The 19,242-nt window shown below is 45.0% G+C and overlaps 1 protein-coding gene across 1 annotated transcript in view; it reads right to left on the bottom strand.

Annotated features, from left to right (window-relative positions):
* The window catches only part of YY1 (YY1 transcription factor), a 38,582-nt gene extending 22,511 nt beyond the window's left edge, over window positions 1–16,071 (bottom strand). Inside the window, exon 1 of the mRNA XM_037831889.1 lies at window positions 15,058–16,071. Within this exon, the coding sequence (XP_037687817.1) occupies window positions 15,058–15,748 (691 nt within the window). The 5' untranslated portion in view covers window positions 15,749–16,071. The remainder of the gene's footprint in view (window positions 1–15,057) is intronic.
* Window positions 16,072–19,242: the final 3,171 nt, after the last annotated feature.

Consider the following 19,242-nt stretch of genomic DNA (forward strand, 5'->3'; position numbering starts at 1 on the left):
TAATAATAATGACAGACTCTAAATCATTCAATTTTGAATTTCTGTTGGCCTTGCCTCTTAAAATAGTGAAAGTTCCCCCAGGCCAAAAAGAGTTTCCTGATACTTTGGGGGAAAAAAAAACAGAAAACAATTGCTCTGGAATTTGCAATGCTAACTGAACTTTTCTGCTTCTTGATCAAATTATCTATTTCAAAAAGAAAAGTAAATAAGAATCTTCAGAAGTGAAAATAGGCTTATGAAACCCTTACCTTTTAAAAACAAAAATTAGACCAAAACTAAACCCAAACAAAGCGCTACAATTGATGTCACTACCAAAAAACTACATATAGTTGTTCAGCACACCACTTTCTGACATCAGAGAAAAGCTAGAGCTGGAAGGAAAGATAGAGAAACAAATGTAGGTCCATTTTGTTCAAGTGGTATTATCAAGCAAAAACACCCTCAGCAGTGAAATACACAGAATACAACAGTTTCAAACTTTAAACGCCTCTCTTCTTCCACCACTCTTCATTTTAGGAAACATTATAGGTCATTACAAGGAATCACAGAATGTAACAGCAACTAACACTTCACTGAATGTTTACAACACACAGGCACTGTTGTAATCACTGCACAACTCATCAAATCCCCACAGACACCCTATGAAGTGGGCAAATGATCAGCTTCATTTTACAGAGGAGAAAGCTGAGGTACAGAGGTTAACTTGCCCACGGTTAACTAGCTAGTAAGTGGCAGATTTCATGAACTCATGAGTCTAAGATCTGTGTGATTAACTGTTAAGCTCTGCTGCCTCTTGTCTGGAGCTAAAAGGACTACTATACTATGTCCAAAGTTAACCATTTACAGATGAAAAGCCTCTATCTATGGACAGATGAAGGATCTAAGGCAAGAAAAACAGCTGGACATATTAACAAAAAAGGAGAGGAAATGGGATTATTGATGATGTTACAAAACTGGGACTCTATAATCTCACCCCTCTTTTCAGGGCTGCCTGTACTCTGGAGGCACTCCTTTACCCTCCAATCTCTCCAACTTAGGTACGACTACTCTACACCAAACTTCCAAGTGGTTCCAATATACACCGGTGCTCAAGGAAGCTCTTTTTCTCAATGACATTTTATATTCCTGGTGCAAGGATGACAGCAAGGCTGAGAATCACTTCTGCTCGGAACCAGCTGCTGATGAGGGTTTGCCTCAAGTGTCTGGGGACGCAGAGAAGGCTGCGCTAATGACATAAAGCAATCATGGGCTAAATCGTTTCTTGTGTTGGTTCAACGTGTACTGAGGCCCTTCTATCTGCCTGGCACTGGGCTAAACATGGGGAATAACAGCCAGAAGATATTTTTAAAGGCTCAGTTCTTGGTACCAACATTCAAGAACACTCAGAACCCAGAAGACAGTCACCAAGATGATTAAGAATTAGAACACAAAGTACCTAAGAAACCTAAACTGCAAGCTGACGAGATTTTATCTCTATGAGAGACTGGCAAACTACAGATGGTCCATGGGTCAAAACTAGCCTGCCACTTTTTTGTAAATAAAGTTTTACTGGAATACAGTCATGCTCATTTGTTTATGTCTAAGGCTGTTTACATGCTACAATGGCACCTGGCATCACAGTGTTGAGTATGGCCCACAAAACCTAAAAATGTTTACTATCTAACCCTTTACAGAAAAAGTCTGCTGACCCCCAAATCTTTATGATGGCATTTTGTTTAGAGAAAATAGGACTAAACTGTAACAGAAAATTTTCAAGGTGAAACAAGAACAATCCCTGTTAGTGAGATTACTGAACAATGGGATTCACTACCAATTAAAGCAACATTTTTCCTGCAGATCTTTAAAAGAGGACAGATTTAAAATTTACTTTGAAGGAGGAATAAACATGGCTGGGTAATGAATTAGAGGGAAAAGGGATAGGGATGTCAAGTATGACAACTAAGTTTCTTGCTTTTGTTTCTTGGTGGGCAGTGCTACCATTTAGTGAGATGGAAAGCAACAAGAGACATTTGTTTGCAGAGGATCTAGAGCTCCATTTTGGTTTGAGACATCTATGAGACATCCAACGGACAGACCTCAGGGAGGCAGGTGGATGTGCAAGCCTAGGGAATAAAAAGAAATCCAGGTTGGAGAGAAATATGTGAGAATCACTGGCATACAGACTGCGTTTAAAGCGACAGAAATAGATAAAATTATCTATCAAAAAAGATTCGCTGACTACACTGACAAGAGATTTGAGGAAAGAGGGTCCAGAACCAAATGTGGGTAATTTCAACATTTAGAGGACCAGGAAGACTTTGCTAAGGAGACTGAAGAGATCTGTCCACCTGTAGGGAGAATTTTACCCAGTGTATACCAAGTGTGGTGCAGTGAAAGCACCCTGTCCCAAGTACAGACACTAAGGGAGCATGTCCGTACAGAATTTTAATATTGTATTCTACACAGATGTTAATTTGGAAAACTCCTTGAAGACCAGCACACTGTGAAGAGTTATTAACTATGTAACAACAAAATGTAAGGAAATAAAAACCAAATTTTGAAGACTGCTAGAGAAACAACAAAAGATACTAGCTCCACCACTAATGTGAACTTTGAAAAATGTAAAACAAATGGTTTATAATATAGAATGTAGGGGAACTAGCGATAGAGAGCAATTAATGAAGGGGGAACGATAATCCAGTAAGAACAGATACGCTATCGTGTATCTGGAATGCCCAGGAATGACTATGGTCTGTTAATTTCTGATGGGTATAGTAGGAACAAGTTCACAGAAATGTTGCTATATTAGGTTACTTTCTTGGGGTAGAGTAGGAACATGTTGGAAATAAAGTAGTTATCTTAGATTAGCTGTCTTTTTCTTACTCCCTTGTTATGGTCTGTTTGAAATGTTCTTTTATTGTTATGTTTTTTAAATTTTTTTAAATTTTTTTTTATTTTTTATACAGTTGATTTTTTTTTAAATGTTAATTAAAAAAAAAAAAAAAGGAAAAAAATATGTAGAGCCCCCTTGAGGAGCTGGTGGAGAATGCAGAGGTATTGGGCTTCCCCACCTCAATGGTTGCTGATGTGCTCAAGACAGGGGACTGGTGGTTTGATGGGCTGAGCCCTCTACCACAGGACTTGCCCTTGGGAAGACTGTTGCTGCAAAGGAGAGGCTAGGCCCCCCTATAATGGTGCCTAAGAGCCTCCTCCCAAATGCCTCTTTGTTGCTCAGATGTGGGCCTCTCTCTCTAGCTAAGCCAACTTGGCAGGTGAAATCACTGACCTCCCCCCATGTGGGATCAGAAACCCAGGGGAGAGTCTCCCTGGCAACGTGGAATATGACTCCTGGGGAGGAATGTAGACCCGGCATCGTGGGATGGAGAACATCTTCTTGACCAAAAGGGGGAAATGAAAGGTAATGAAATAAGCTTCAGTAGCAGAGAGATTCCAAAAGGAGCCAAGAGGTCACTCTGGTGGGCACTTACGCACAATACAGACAACCCTTTTTAGCTTCTCATGAATTGGGGTAGCTGGCGGTAGATACCTCCAACTATCAAACTACAATCCAGAACCCATGAATCTTGAAGACAATTGTATAAAAATGTAGCTTATGAGGGGTGACAATGGGATTGGGAAAGCCATAAGGACCACACTCCCCTTTGTCTAGTTTATGGATGGATGAGTAGAAAAACGGGGGAAGGAAAAAAACAAAGGCACCCAGTGTTCTTTTTACTTATTGCTCTTTTTCGCTTTAATTATTATTGTCGTTATTTTTGTGAGTGTGGTAATGAAGGTGTCAGGGATTCATTTTGGTGATGAATACACAACTACGTAATGGTACTATGAACAATCGAATGTATGATTTGTTTTGTATGACTGCATGGTATGTGAATATATGTCAATAAAATGAATATTTTTAAAAAACCCTATAAAGAAAAAAAATAATAAATGTTTGAGGTAATTAAAAAATACATATATAGCACAGTTGGGAAGAGTAACCTCAGAGGCAAAGGTGTGTACATGAAGATGGAAAGGAAATAACTTGTGTGCAGCAATGGGGAGGGAGTCAGGAGAATGCTGAACCCTCCTGTGGACCCTGCGGTCTCCTCCACTTCTTGAATGTTCCATGCTTGCTCACACCTGGTCTTTCCCAATGTTCCCTGTCTCGATGAGGAACACCACTTCTTATCTACTTGTACAAGGCAGAAACCGGGGAGTCATCCTGAGCATCTTTCTCTCCCTCACCTCCATCCCAATCCAGCACCAAATCCTGTTAAATATCTCTGGAATCCACCCTCTTCTCTCCACTGTACCACCCCAGTCCGAGCTCCCATCATCTCCCACCTGGACCACTGTGACGGCAACTCCCAATTGGCCCCCTGATGCCTCTCTTCCTTCCATCAGATCTGGTGTCTCTCCTGCTTCTGGGACAATGTGCATCTTTCCTTCAAATGCATCAATCTGGCACTCCCTATTCCCTTTCTGAAAACTCTTTGATGGAGTCCTGTTGTTCTTAGGATAAAGGTCAAACTTTTTACATGTCCCAAAGCATCTCACTTGAACTTATCCCTACCTACTTCCCCAGGCTCGTGTCACACCTCTCTCCTCTGCTCTCTGCCTCTAGGGTCGTTAGCTTTCTTTCAGTTTCTCGAGTGCATGGCAGTCTAATTTCCTCAGGACCTTTGCACATGGTGTTCCCTCTGTTCTATATACTTTCTCCACTCTTGGACAAGTCTCCCCTCTACATTGTCTTATGGTAACACGTGCCCCTTCCTGATAGCACTTACCACTAAAGTAATTTTACCTCTAGTTGTGGGGTCAATCAATCAATAGTCAAGGTTCCCATCGCTTGACTGCAAGGGTTGTGGGGGCCCTGGACTCTGTCTGAGTTTATTCCCTGCTTTGCCTTAGATTTCAACCTTGAAGCTTAGCACAGTGCTTTGCATGTAACAGCTGTTCAGTAATGGTTTGTCAAATGAAAGAAAGAATGCATGAATAAATAAATGCACTTAACTGAATCTGTAGATTGAAATAAATTTTGGTAAATTAAAAAAAAAAAGATACTAGCTCCTATCGTCAGAAGAAATCAAACAATGTTTGACTGCGCTTTCACCAAGAACTGAACACTCATATTAAAACAGACCAAATAATGTCAATGCTTGTTATCTTTCAGCCATTCTTTCCTAATTTTGTAGAAGAAAAGCTTCAGAAGTTTTTACCAAACAGAAATTTATGATGCTCTAAAACAGAAACTAATATTTTCATTCATTATATTACAGACCAATATGTACACATCTCCCCCCTTTGTTCAAAAATATATTAACGGAAGACATTAATCCATTTCTTTCTCCTTTTTGTACCGTTTTATTTTATTTAAAAAAAAAAACTTTTACTCGAATAACATACATACAAAGTTCAATAAAGATGTTTACTCTGCACTGGCCATTATTAATATTTCTCCCATTTCATAATTATTACTGAAAACAGATTTGATGGCATGGTAGAGGAGTGTTAACTGATTCATTGTGGGTGTCAAATATGCTCTGGACACTAATGATTTCTACTGACTGGCAATGAGGGAATATCAAATACACAATTAGGTAAAATATGGTCAATGAAGCAAGGCACTGAAATCTGCTTTAAAGATGGCTGGATATATAATCCTCACTGGAGTCTTCCTTGAGGGCAGAACTTCTTATTTTAATTATCCTTTCATTGTTTCAAGGGGACAGGGTTAATCCATATTAGGAGTTTCAGTGAAATGGGTTTCTATAACCACTGTAACTTAAGTTTATGATTGTGATGACCAGAACACAACTGTTATGGTAAGGCAAGTTAAATCCAAATACCAGAATTTCTTTGTGAAAGAAGAGTGGAGAACAGAAGTCACTGATTCAAAGGGGTAGGGTGAAGAAACTGTCAGGCTGGGAATTTCTCACCCTAATTGACTTCTGTCAATTAGGCTGATTGCAGCACTCACTAACACTCTGGTTAGACACAAATGACCTAGAACAGTCAGATCAAAGTTAATGGTCCAAGATGGAAAGTGTGGAGAAACAAAATCTAGTCAACAAAACATACATAAATTGGGCACACACTCTGAATTACTTCAGCAGGACAATCAATTCATCCACAGTTTTTTTTTTTAAAACATTCTCTGATTTGCATGTGGTACTATTCCAAAGTACTACCCCTGCCTCCCAGCCATTCAGTTTCCTTCCATGGTACCAAGGCAAGAATCACTCCGATCTGGTTTGAGAGACAAAGACACTCAAAACAATCTAAAGTCAAAAAGACACGATCAAGCAACTAAGTGGGAAGGATGGGAAGCCTCAACAGGTCCAGAGAAGAGGTTCACCCAGGCATCTCACCTGCCCTCCACACTGCAGGCAAATTGGTCTTCTCACAGTTATTCCAAGTCTGATAAAAAGTAATTAACTCTCCCCTCTTGCGCTCCTCTCATAACCTGTCGAAATCCAGACCTCTCTCCAAAGCACAGATTCAACAGCTCTTTCTTTCAAGAGGCCTTTCATTCCTGTCACTCCAGCCTCCACTTTGAACCTTGGCTTCCCCATTTATTAAATAATGAGACTGTCACCTGTGTTACGCTCAAACAAGACAACACACTGAATGCCAAGTGTTACCTCTGGAAGTGCAGTGCGCATTCCCCTCCCTCCCAGTTTTAAGGGAAGCACTGGGTCTTACGCTGTTTGGCAGTGGCCACAGTGCCTTCTGTGTAACAGGGACTTGGCCAAGTACCTGCAGACTGAAGCACAAGGGATGCTAGTATGTGTATTAGTTTCCTGTTATTGCTGTAACAAATCATCACAAACGTGGTGGTTTAAAAAGCACAAAATTTATTCTCTTACGGTTCTGGATGGGAGGACAGAGGTCGAAAATCAGTTTTCCTGGGCTGAAGCCAAGGTATCAGCAGGGCCAGTTCCTTCTGGAAGCTCCAGGGAAGAATCCAGTCTCTTGCATCTTTTCTAGCTTCTGGAAGCCCCCTGCATTCCTTGGCTCAAGACCCTTTCCTTGAATCACTCCAACTTCTTGGTTAGATCCTCTCCTACTTCCTCCTCATTAGTCAAAATCTCCCCCTTTCTACTTGTAAGGGCACTTGTGATTACGTTAATCCAGGATAACATGCCCATCTCAAAATCCTTAACGACACCTCGAAAGCTCCCTTTGCAATATAAGGCAACACGCACACGTTTCAGGAAATTAGAACCTGGCTATCTTTGGGGGCCATTATTCAGCCTATAATACTATGGTAATCATATAAATCATAGACACTGACCTTCAGTATGACTTCTAAACTAAATGTCAACTCATACATAACAGCCATACTCAAATCATTATTGTATTTCATTGATTCTACTAGACTTTTTTTTCCCTCACATTTTACACCTCTAATATTGGAATCTTAGCAATTAAATAAAATAAGGTATTCTCCACCAGGCTTAATGGTTATGCTGAACTTTAGTTTTTTTAAAGCTATAGTAAGCATGTCAATAGCATAGCAAATCACTCATCTTCCCCAGGATCCATTTTAAGTCTCTGGCAGCTCTGAGATCCCAGTGGGCAATGTGACTCTACACCCAGCTGAACACCACACCACTAGGCACTACTGTCCTCAATGGCCCTCCACATGCCGAGCAACTGATTTTACAATTCAATCCTAAGGAAAGCCTGACTTCCTTAGAAGCTTTTGCCACCTTAAAGTATCAGATAAAGAGCATAATTACCTAAATTATTACCTTGATTGCCAGGAAGTGCAGACAACAACTAGGTTGATGCTGCTGCTTCCTGTTTTCTGTGATCCTGATTTTTTGTTTTCACCTCCTTATTCATTTACTCACCACTGCCACCACCCAAAACTTCACTGAAATTGGGGAGAGCTAAATATGTAGAATTCACTGCTAAGCAACAGACAAAAATCAGACATAGACTATTTCCCACCTTTCCCTACTAATAAGTCTTTAAGAAAGGATACTATCACTCATTATATGCTTCAAGCTAGCAACTGTCATATTTCTCAATCCAAACAAAACCTTTAAGGTATCAACCCTGTGTTGATGGCTAAAGAAATTGAGCCTTAGAAATAACAAGTAATAGTTCTTAAGAAGCACAGTAAGTGGCAGATCTGGAATTTGAACCGACACCTAACTCTAAAAGCCCATGCTTTTTCTAACCTTCTAACCCTTCTCCCAACCCTTAACAGTTACATGCCACCTATGTAGAAATAGAATAAAGAACGGTATTTTGGTCTATGAAAGACATAATCCTGCCTTGTAGAAGCACAACTTCCATCCATTCATTCATCCAATTATTTATCCAGCATCTTTTATGCCTCCTGCTATTCTAGGCTATGGGGATACAAGGCAAAGCTTACATTCCAGAGGAAGTAACAGACAATAACAAGTTTTTAAAAAGTCAGATAATTTCAGACAGAACTAAAAAGAAAATAAAACGGGTGACAGGAAAGACTGAGTGCAGATGAGGGGGAGTGTGAATTTGGATGGCCAGACAGGGGAGGTCTCTGAGAGCTGAGAACTGAGTAACAGGAAGGCACTAAGAACGCACACGTCTGGGGGCAGAGTGCTGAGGCAGATGTATCAGCAAGTGTGAAGGAACAAGCTCAAGTCACTGAAAGGCCAATGAGAACAGAGCATAATAAAAGCAGAGGAGATGTGGGAAAAGAAAGCAGAGGCCGTATCACATATGGCCTTGCAGGATATGACAAGGAGTTTGGGTTTTATTCAATGAAAGAGGATGTTTGAGGGATTTTTAGGCAGGGGAGTGCATTATCTAATTAGTAAGTCTAGAAAATCTCAGATTACATGTGACTAGATCCACAGAGGTAAAAACACGAGGTCCTGTTTTAGCCCAAGTTAAGAATCTCTAAGAATTTATTTGAAGTAGGAACATTCTTTTTTTTTTTTTTTTTTTTTTAAATCATCATTTTATTGAGATATATTCACATACCACGCAGTCATACAAAACAAATTGTACTTTCGATTGTTTACAGTACCATTACATAGTTGTACATTCATCACCTAAATCAATCCCTGACACCTTCATTAGCACACACACAAAAATAACAAGAATAATAATTAGAGTGAAAAAGAGCAATTGAAGTAAAAAAGAACACTGGGTACCTTTGTCTGTTTGTTTCCTTCCCCTACTTTTCTACACATCCATCCATAAACTAGACAAAGTGGTGTTTGGTCCTTATGGCTTTCCCAATCCCATTGTCACCCCTCATAAGCTACATTTTTATACAACTGTCTTCGAGATTCATGGGTTCTGGGTTGTAGTTTGATAGTTTCAGGTATCCACCACCAGCTACCCCAATTCTTTAGAACCTAAAAAGGGTTGTCTAAAGTGTGCATAAGAGTGCCCACCAGAGTGACCTCTCGGCTCCTTTTGGAATCTCTCTGCCACTGAAGCTTATTTCATTTCCTTTCACATCCCCCTTTTGGTCAAGAAGATGTTCTCCGTCCCACGGTGCCAGGTCTACATTCCTCCCTGGGAGTCATATTCCACGTTGCCAGGGAGATTCACTTCCCTGGGTGTCTGATCCCACGTAGGGGGGAGGGCAGTGATTTCACCTTTCAAGTTGGCTTTGCCAGAGAGAGAGGGCCACATCTGAGCAACAAAGAGGCATTCAGGAGGAGACTCTTAGGCACAAATACAGGGAGGCCTAGCCTCTCCTTTGCAGCAACCGTCCCAAGTTAAGAATCTCTAAGAATCTCTAAGAATTTATTTGAATTTATTTGAATTTATTTGAAGTAGGAACATTCTTTATTCTTCTTCATTCTTTATTACTACAAATTATAAGTGAGTTATCAAGTAAATAAATTAAAAACAAACTGAGTATATTGCTTCCTATTGTGATGTAGAAATCTGTACAGGAGTAGAATTTCTTTGCTACGGGGAGTTGAAAGTGACTTTAAGGATCACCCTACTTCAACTCATTTTACAAAGATCCTAAGGTCAGAAGTTACAAGACAAGCAAAGGCCATATACTTTGGTCCATGGCCTCTCTAGAGAAGAAATCTGACGCTGTTACGGTATGATTCCCGGATACCTTTGGGCTTGCTGTTATGAATAGTTATAAAGTAGAACAGAAAGGGACCCACTAAGACAAGATTCTTAGGGTTATGAAATGGTTGCCCCCTTCTATATTGCAATCAGTTCAAGTTCACCATACATAAGAAGATATAAACCTACACAAAGTCAACTAACTTCCAAGACCTCCCTACTTCTTCCTAGTAGTCTGCTAACAGTATTGAAATGCATACATGATTTTCAACATCCAAGTAGTGTTTCAGATGCCAAATTTTAAAAATACAAGGTTTGAGTGTTTATCTAATAATACTATAGAATACAACTCGCTGGTAAATACTTAGTTTTAATTTTTAATGTTTTAAAAATTACAAAAATTTTCACTTTCACTTACTCTTTCCCATACAAAGTGGTAAGAGCACAGAGAGCATAAAATGGTCACCTGGGAAGAGAAGCTCAGGAATTAGCCAAAAGAATGCAGATTTTACAAAACATTCAATCTAATCATTGTTCTGCACCCTCAAGTTTCCCAGCCTTAAAATAGACCAAAACTCTTACAAAGCAGACTTCAAACACAAAGAGAACAATTAGAAATGCTTTTTGTAAATATCCACCTAATTAATTGCTAGGAGTCATTTGTCTGTTTATCCCCCTAAATCTCTTCCTTAAGCCTAAACTGCTCATTGCAGGTAGTTCAGGAGCCCTGACCTTTTCCTGAGGTGGATTTTTTTCTTTTCCCACGAGGCGAAGTCAGTTGGTAACAGTGGAAGGGAAAAGGAAAAGTTAAAAATCCAGAGAGGGAGTTGGGCAGCACAAGAGGCTTTAGGAAAGTTAAGGCTTCAAGACTTCCAGCTGAGGAAGCAGGATCTGGGATTTCGGCTGCCCTCTGGAGGTCGTGAGGATGGCCTGCTTGCTTTGGAGGGTTTCTTTGGTTTGGCTCCATGGAATTTATATATGTAGTATCTCTAAAATGCTAAATAGCACAATATAAAATGAAGAGATGAAAAGTCCACAGAGGAATGGCAAATGGTCAGGACCAATCATTTTTAGCAAACCTAAACTTTCTGAATCTATAAAACTAAGAAGAATTTAACACTCTTCACACCTTTCAATTCACTGATTTTAGTTTCAAAGGGTTTCTGGTATTAGATGCTTTGGTCAATCTAGAACAAAGCAGTTCTATATTCAGTCTAAAATAACAGCCTTAGTAAAAGTCACTATTTCTAACTATATGAAACCTTGAGATTTTAAAACCTTCATGGTTTCTCTCAAAACTAAATGTTTCAAATGCTCAGCTTTTATCATTAGCTTTCCTACTTAACCCAAAGGCTTAGTTAAGTAGGAAAAAGTTCATAATAAGCTCTATAAAAAAGGAAATCACTCTCATTTAACAATGACAAATACGTAGGGAAAAAAAAATATGAGTTGTGCCCTAAATCTGGTAGCACATTCACTGACCTTAAAACAGCTGACTGAAAATACTCAAGACATACCTGAATTGTGATCAAATATTGAACATGTTCAGCCTCCAGACCATAATTTTCTCACTTGCAAAACCAAGCACTTTCTGTGTTAAATCGATACAGTGGAATATTATTCAGGCATAATATTTACAACATGGATGAACCTGAAAACATGCTTGAAAGCCAGACACAAAAGGCCACATACTGTATGATTCCATGTATATGAAGTACCCAGAACAGACAAATCCATACAGACAGAAAGATCAGTGGTTGCCAGAGTGGGGAGGGAGGGGAGGGGGCTTGGTACAGGTAACAGGCACAGGGGTTTCTTGTTGGGGTGATGAAACTTCTGGAATTAGACAGTGGTAATGGTTGAACAACCTGATGCATATGCTGAAAGACCACAGAAATGTGTATCTTAAAAAGATGAATATCATGGCATGTGAATTATGTCTCCATAAAAAAAAGGGGGGTGGGGGGCAAGTACAACTAGAACCTTCCAGGTTTAAAAGCCCTCTACCCTGCCCACTGCATTCGCCTTGGGCTGAACTTCCTGATAGGGCCGAAGCTCAAGAAAATCCTTGTCTTAACACCAGCTGGTTACAAGAACAAGAAACAGACATCTCAGAGAATAAATCCCCGAGTTAACACTTTAAGATATTAAAATTTACAGTGTTCAACAAAGAAACAGGAAAACCACTCTACTATAGAACTTTCTCTTACTGCTATTTCATTCAAATAATGTCCACCGTACAGAGTGCTATTATACTGTGGGAAATTAAAGGAAGATGGCAAACAAACAAAACAAACCCATAAAATCCAAACATTTGGCTTCTACAAACATGCTGGCTCCCACTAGAATATCCTATACGTACAACCAATTTTTAAGGACTCCAGGTAACTAAACTTCTGGCTTAGGCAAAACTTACCTCACAGCTTATTGCAGTCTAAGGGGCTCATTCCTCAGTTCAAATGAAAAAAAAAAAACAGGTGAAAGCATTTAGCACATTGCTCACCACAGTCAATACATGTTGACTCACATATACAAAGTTAAGTTTAACTAACTTGCAAACTCGTGTTATTTTTCAGGTCCAAAGATGAAACTACATTCAGAATTTGAACTCAGGACATAGATGACCACAAGCTATTGAGCTTCTCTTTGATACCGAGTGCAAACCACAAAAACGAGGGAGCTAGTTTACCACAAAATCTGAGAAAAGGCCATCCTACCTTACTACCCTCAGATACTTATAACACCTTTACACACACAGTTCTCTGTAACATATTAGACAGCTAACTCTTCAAAGAAATGAACATTAAAGTAATGACAAACGTGCAACCTTTTAAGCAGCCACGTGCACAGGGAAAGTAATGATTTCAAACACTGACTTAATTGTAAATTAACTCTCATTAGTCAAGCCCCCAGACTTTCTCCTGACTGGCTGGCGTGATCCATACCCATTCATCAAGCACAGCCAGGCGTCACCAAGTCTTCTGGGGTTGCAAAGAAGTGGGTTAGCAATTTGGTGTGAATTAGGACTGAATGCAGAACATGTAAAAAGCATGCAGATTTTCTAAATAACTGTAAAATCAGCATGACCACAATGAGGTAAGCAAATCTAGTTTTATTTAGATAGTATATCTTTACCTAGATATCTAATTTCAATTGGTATCCTGAATTCAGCAAACTCATCAATAACCAAATCCCCCTCCCCTCAATGGAAAACCATGGCTTTCAGTTCCAACATACACAGCGAATTGATTATTTCGAGCTACCAAAATATATGGAAGGTATCTTTTGATTCCATTAAGAACTAAGGTAAATATGTTTCAGGTAACATACAGATTCTGCTAAATTTAAGTTCCTACCCAGAATAACAACGCCTGTAAGCACTTGCTAATAGATTTTGGCAGCTTCAGTTATCGCAACTTGGGGGCTTTCAGAAGATACAAAAGGACTAGCTTTTCAGTCCAGCCTTTCTATCTTCTACACTTCATTTCAACGAAATCTGAATCTTGCAATAGTCAAAGGCCACTAAATAATGCTCCACCCAACTCTAAGTTTTTATGAAATAGCTTTAAAATAATTATATGGGAGGCGCCTCTACGACTTACATTTCGTGTTACCTTTATTCACCCCATGTCTGGAGTAACTAGCTAAAATATTATCAATCTCAATCTCTAGTTAAAATCCCAACAATTTAGTACAGAGCACGTGAATAAGATACTAACGTGAGAAAACCAGCATTAGAAGTAAAGTACAAGTCTTTCGACAGTTCTAAAGTAAAAATTAAAAGGTTTCACACGTGCAGGTAAGTCCCTCTTGCCCCAGATATTTTTTCTGGCCTTCCTTCAAAGCAGTATTAAAACAGAGAAGAACGGTTTCCTGAATATTTCTTTTCACAAGGAGAATAGGGAGATAGGTTTCTACCAAGAAAAACAGCATTTAGAGATTCAAAATTACTCTACTTTATTAATCTAATGGCAAATTTCTGTAGCTGTGTAACTCAGCAACCAATTCATAAACAACCATACTTAAAAAAAACTTACAAACTGTAAGAGCTAAGAATTATCTATTAAAATTCACAGGCTCCAAGCTACTTTTCACCCGGCAGTACCGGGGGAAGGGGAGGGGAGGGGGCAGGGGGGAGGAGGGGGGAAGGGGAGGGGAGGGGCAGGGGGGAGGAGGGGGGAGGGGAGGAGGGGAGGAGGGGGGAGGGGAGGGGGGAGGGGGGGGGGGGAAGGCGGAGAGCGCCGAGGAATTCGCTGGCAGCGCCGGGGGCCGGCTCCAACCGCCGCTGCGAGCCCGCACACGCGAGCCCGACGCGCAGCACCAAGTCCCGCCCCGCAGAAAGCGCCGGCTCCGGGGAGAGCGTGGCCCCCGGGGCAGGGTCCAGCGGCGCTGCGGAGCGGAGAGCGAAGGGCCCGTAGGCGCCCACGCGCGTCGCGGCCCCCTCCCCCCTCCTAGAAGCTGTCCTCCCCGGAGCAGTCGCGAGCCCGGGGAGGTGGGGGTCGGCGGGGAGGGGGACCGAGGGCGCAGTGAGGACCAGCGACGCCCCCCGAGGCCAGAGCGGGAACAGCAGCGCGGCCCCGGGCGGTGGCGTGTGTCCCGGAGGCTGCGCTCCCAGGGCCCGCGAGGCCCGCCCGCCCGCGCGGCCCCACCCCAGCCCCGTGCCCCCCCAACGTCCTGCCCGCGCCCGCCCCGGGGGTCGGGGGTCGGGGTGCGGGGCGGCCCACGCGCGGCGGCGAGTCCGTTGGGCCGAGCGCGGCCCGCGCCGCCCCTCCCCCGCCCCTCCGCGCCCCGCCCCGCCCGCCGCTTCCCCCTCTCGGAGAAACTACGCCATTGCGGCCTAGGCCCTCCCGGCCGCCGCCCCCCCACGCCGGCCCGGCCGCCATCTTCGGCCCGCCGCCCCGGCCCGCCATCTTTTGGGGCCGCCATACTTGCCCTGGCGAAGAAGATGGCGGCGCCCATCACACACATAAAACATGGCTTCCCTTCAAAACAAAAACATCCCGGGGCCGGGGGCTCGCGGGCGGCGCTCACCTGAGGACCACATGGTGACGGAGAACTCGCCCTCCAGGGTCTTGATCTGCACCTGCTTCTGCTCCCACTTCTTGTTGCCCGCGTCGGCGCCGCCGCCGCCGCCCGCCGCCCCGGCCCCGCCGCTCAGGTAACTCTTCTTGCCGCTCTTCTTGCCGCCGCCCTTCTTGACGCGGCCGCCGCCCGACGACGACGAGCCGCCGCCGCCGCTCTTGCCGGCCGCCGCCACGGTGACCAGCGTCTGCTCGATGTAGTCGTCGTCGCCGCCGGCCGGAGCGGGCACCGGGATGAGGATCTGGTCCTCGAAGCCGTCCTCGGCGCGCAGCCCGTCCGAGTCGTCGCCGCCCACCACCTCCTCGCGCGTCTGCACCAGGATCACCTCCTGGTGGTGGTGCACCTGGGTCGGGTCGTCGGTGACGAGCGGCTGCAGCGCGATCATGGGCGGGTGGTGGTGGTGGTGGTGGTGGTGGTGATGGTGGTGGTGGTGGCCGGCGTGCCCGTGGCCGCCCCCGCCGCCGTGGTCGCCGCCGCCGCCGTCCTCGTCGTCGTCGTCGTCCTCCTCCTCCTCGCCCACCACCGTGGTCTCGATGGTCTCCACCGGGATGGTCTCCACCTCGATCTCGTGCAGCTCCACGATCTCGGCCGGCATCTCCGAGCCGTCCGTGGCGATGTAAAGGGTGTCGCCCGAGGCCATGGCTCAGGGCTCCGCCGCCACGGCCGCCGCGGCCTCGGCTCCTCGGCTGCGGGCGGGCGGGCGAGGAGGCGGCCGGCCGTGGGGAAGGAAGGCAGAGGGAGGAAGGCGGCGAGCGGGCGGGGGGAGAGGGGGCGGGCGACTAGGGGGAAGGGGCGGGCGCAGCGGCGGCGGGGCTCCCCCGCCTCCCTCGCCTCCGTGCGCCCCGCGCTCGCCGGGCCGCTGCTCGTCCCGAGGTCGCCGCCTCGCCTCGCCTCGCTCCGGCCACCCGCCTTTGGCCGCGCCTCCTCCTGCCCTCCGGACCGGCGCTCCGCTTCCCCCTTCCTCCTGCGCCTCCGCCTCCTTCCACACAAATACCAACTCCTCAACCCGAGCCCAGATCTCGCCGCCGCCGCCGCCACACTCTGCTCGGGCTCGACCTCGCGAGACTTCCGAGCTGCCCTCGTCCCGCCCCGCCTCGCTCCCATTGGCTCGCCCGCCCTCTCGCTCCTCCCTCTCTGCCGATCTATCTTCCTCGTTCGCCAATGCGGTCCCGCCCACTCACCCGAGCTCCTCCTGGATTGGGGCTGGCGGGACAGGGGGCGGGGCGGCCCTCGCGCGCGCTGGCTGGCCCGCGGCGTGTGACATCAGCGTGCTGCTGCCGCCGCCGCCGCCACCGCCGCCTTTTGCCAGCCGGAGTCGCGCGGCTCCCGCCCACCGCAGTGCAACTGTAACAAAACCCGCCGCCTCAGGCCCGGGCCGCACTCGGGAGCGGGCGTCGCCGTTGCAGCCGCCGCCTCCGGAGCTGGTGAGCTGTCCGCGCGGCTCTAGGCGCCGTAAGGGAGGGGTCTCGGGAGAAGGGCGGGGCGGCGCGGCCGAGTGCGGGGCTGAGTTCGGGGCGGCCCCGGGGCCGCGCGGCGGAGTGACCAGGGCTCGCGCGCGGCCCGGTTGCCCCAATAAAGTCTGTTTTGACGAGAACCGCCTGTGCTTCGTTTTTCGCGTCGGGCGACGCCAGCTTCTGGCGAGCGACGGCGGCGGGGTGAGTGGTGGGCCGAGCGAACAAAGGCGGGAGGGCAGCGGAGGAAGATGTCTGCCGGCAGCCGCGTCCCGCCGCGGTCCCGCATCTCGCAGGGCTGGCGCGCGGGCTGCGGCGGCCTCGGCGGAAGCGCCGCGCGGCGCCGGGGCCGCCGTTGGGAGGATGTCCGTTATCCTTTTGTGACCCGCGGAAACCTGAGAGGGAGCCGTTGGGGGCCTGTTTCCCCGCAGATCCCAGAGCTGCAGGGTCCTGGCCGCTCTCGCGGTGGCGTTCGGCTATTTATAGCTGCCTAAAATTTCCTTCGCTCAAGCTTCCCTTTCTTCGCTGTCCAGCCAATCGTTGCTTCCCGTGCCCACCGCCTTCACCTATTTCTCTCTCATAGATGCTCCCACCAGTCTTTGTCTCATCGTTGAAAATTCCACATTTTTTCCCCCGCTGTGTTTCCAGGCAAGAATCAGCGGCAAGTTAAACCTTCCCTATTAGCTACCTCGCAGCGAAGTGTTTTTGCTTTTCTCCATCCTTTGGTCGACCAGACCATTGGTTTAAAGCTCACTGATTTTTAAGTAAATTTTGAAAAAAACTGGAAACTTGGGGGCAGTGTGTCTTTATTATACTCGCTTGTCTAATTTAATGTCCGTATGCATTTTTGGGGTGAATATTCTCAACATTTCCTCTTTTGGAATAGTGGAGGACTGTTAGTGCAGCTGACGCCTGTGATTATTTTGAACTGAAATACATCAATATTAGATCCAACTTGTAAAAACCAGCCGGTTTTTTTCTTCTTGGGAACATTAGAGAAAAGTTTATGCGTCCTAATTAAAAGATGACTTTAACCTAATTTAGTCCCTACTTATTTCTAAATGGTAATGGTCTTCATTTTTTAAGAATATTAGCATAAGGAGCGAAAAGTAGATGTAAGGGAGGAATGATCCTGTCTTGGAATCTGAGTTTTTACATCTGACTAATTCCCCTTGGAGTGCTGCAGCCACACAGTTTGAGAAAAGTCAAATCTGTTGAATTAAGTCATTTTGGCTAGGTAGCTTATAAACTCTGCATAAATATTTCACAAATGAAAAGTTGTGGGAGAGGTTTCAGTGGCTTAATGCTTTTTCATTTCGCTTTCACCACTCTGGTAGTCGATGGAAAAATGTCTTTCTCTGCAAGTAGTTGATATTTCCCCATAGATACCAAGATAGGTAGAGAAATAAGGGAAGCACCCAGTTAGGCAGCCTAGCTACTGAGTCATAGATCTGTGGATGTTCACAGTCAGGCAAAGAAAGCTAAAAAGGGATTAAAATTGTCCAGAAGAGTGGTAGGTGAGAAAGCACTAAGATGCCGGCAAGTGCTCTCTCGTAGCACCTGCGCCATGAATAGCTTTCGAAACTTGTCCTAGAGCAGGTGACCTATTAGGCAGGCCTTAAGTTTTGTGCGGTGGAATATGGTCTTGCTTTCCATCCACTCTTTAGTTAAAAAGGAGTATCTTACGACCAGGCATGCAAAGACATTGTGCTGTATTAGCTAACTTACTTGTACTTGCTGCTGAAGGTAAAAATCAAATAAAAAGGTGAAAATGCAGTTTCAGAACCATGGGGCTCCAAAGATAGGGGTTCTGTTTGAACAGGATGAATTGGGCCAGTGATCAAACCCCTAAACTCCTTGAGTCCTTGTATATTCCTTTTGCTTTGGCAACAAGACAAATGATTAGTGTCAATTCAACCAGTATTTCTCTGAACCAGTGTTTGTGGTGCTTTTATCCAGCCAGCTATCAGGGCGAGGGTTATAACACAATGCATGGAGTATTGCCTTTTGATTCACATGACAAACTGAAGTTTAAAGCACCGTGACAGAGAGGAGCTTTGAACTATTGGGCTCACGCAAGTGTTTCAAGCTCCAGCTTTCTGAAAAGCTTCCATATTCCAGGGAAATGAATGTCAGCAACAATAGAAGAAAGTATAATATTGGAAGAATTATAATAGTTGTGCAAAGCTTTCTAGAATCTCTGAGGAGTCAGAGCTCACCAGTGGCTGAGGAGATGTAACAAATACTCTGTGAAGAATCTCCTTTGGCCACCTGATCAGGACAGCAGCGGGACAGAGATGTGGACTTACCCAACAGCTCCTCTGACATGTCACCCCCCCCCCTTTCCCAGTAGTTTCTTTTCTGAAATCTCCAAAAGTGCTCACACTTGGTTTCAGGAGCAGATGATTTAGGAAGGGACATATGTAAGGAGAGTGGGAGTGGGTGGAAGGAGAAAGGGTGTTAGTTAAAAGATGGCTGTTACTTCACTTTCCCTGCTCTTTTCAGAGAGAATCTCATTGATTATAGGAAGGCCGACCATTAGATCGAATTCTACCATATTTTTTTGTCTAATAATTTCTCTTGCCACAACTAATTTAGTTGCCTCGTGAAATTGCTCTTCCGTTAGTTCTAACATCTAATTCTTTTGAAGTTAATTCAAGTAGTAAGTTGGTGCAGATGTTAA

This window comes from Choloepus didactylus, chromosome 4 (genome assembly GCF_015220235.1).
Source record: "Choloepus didactylus isolate mChoDid1 chromosome 4, mChoDid1.pri, whole genome shotgun sequence".
NCBI lineage: Eukaryota > Metazoa > Chordata > Mammalia > Pilosa > Megalonychidae > Choloepus > Choloepus didactylus.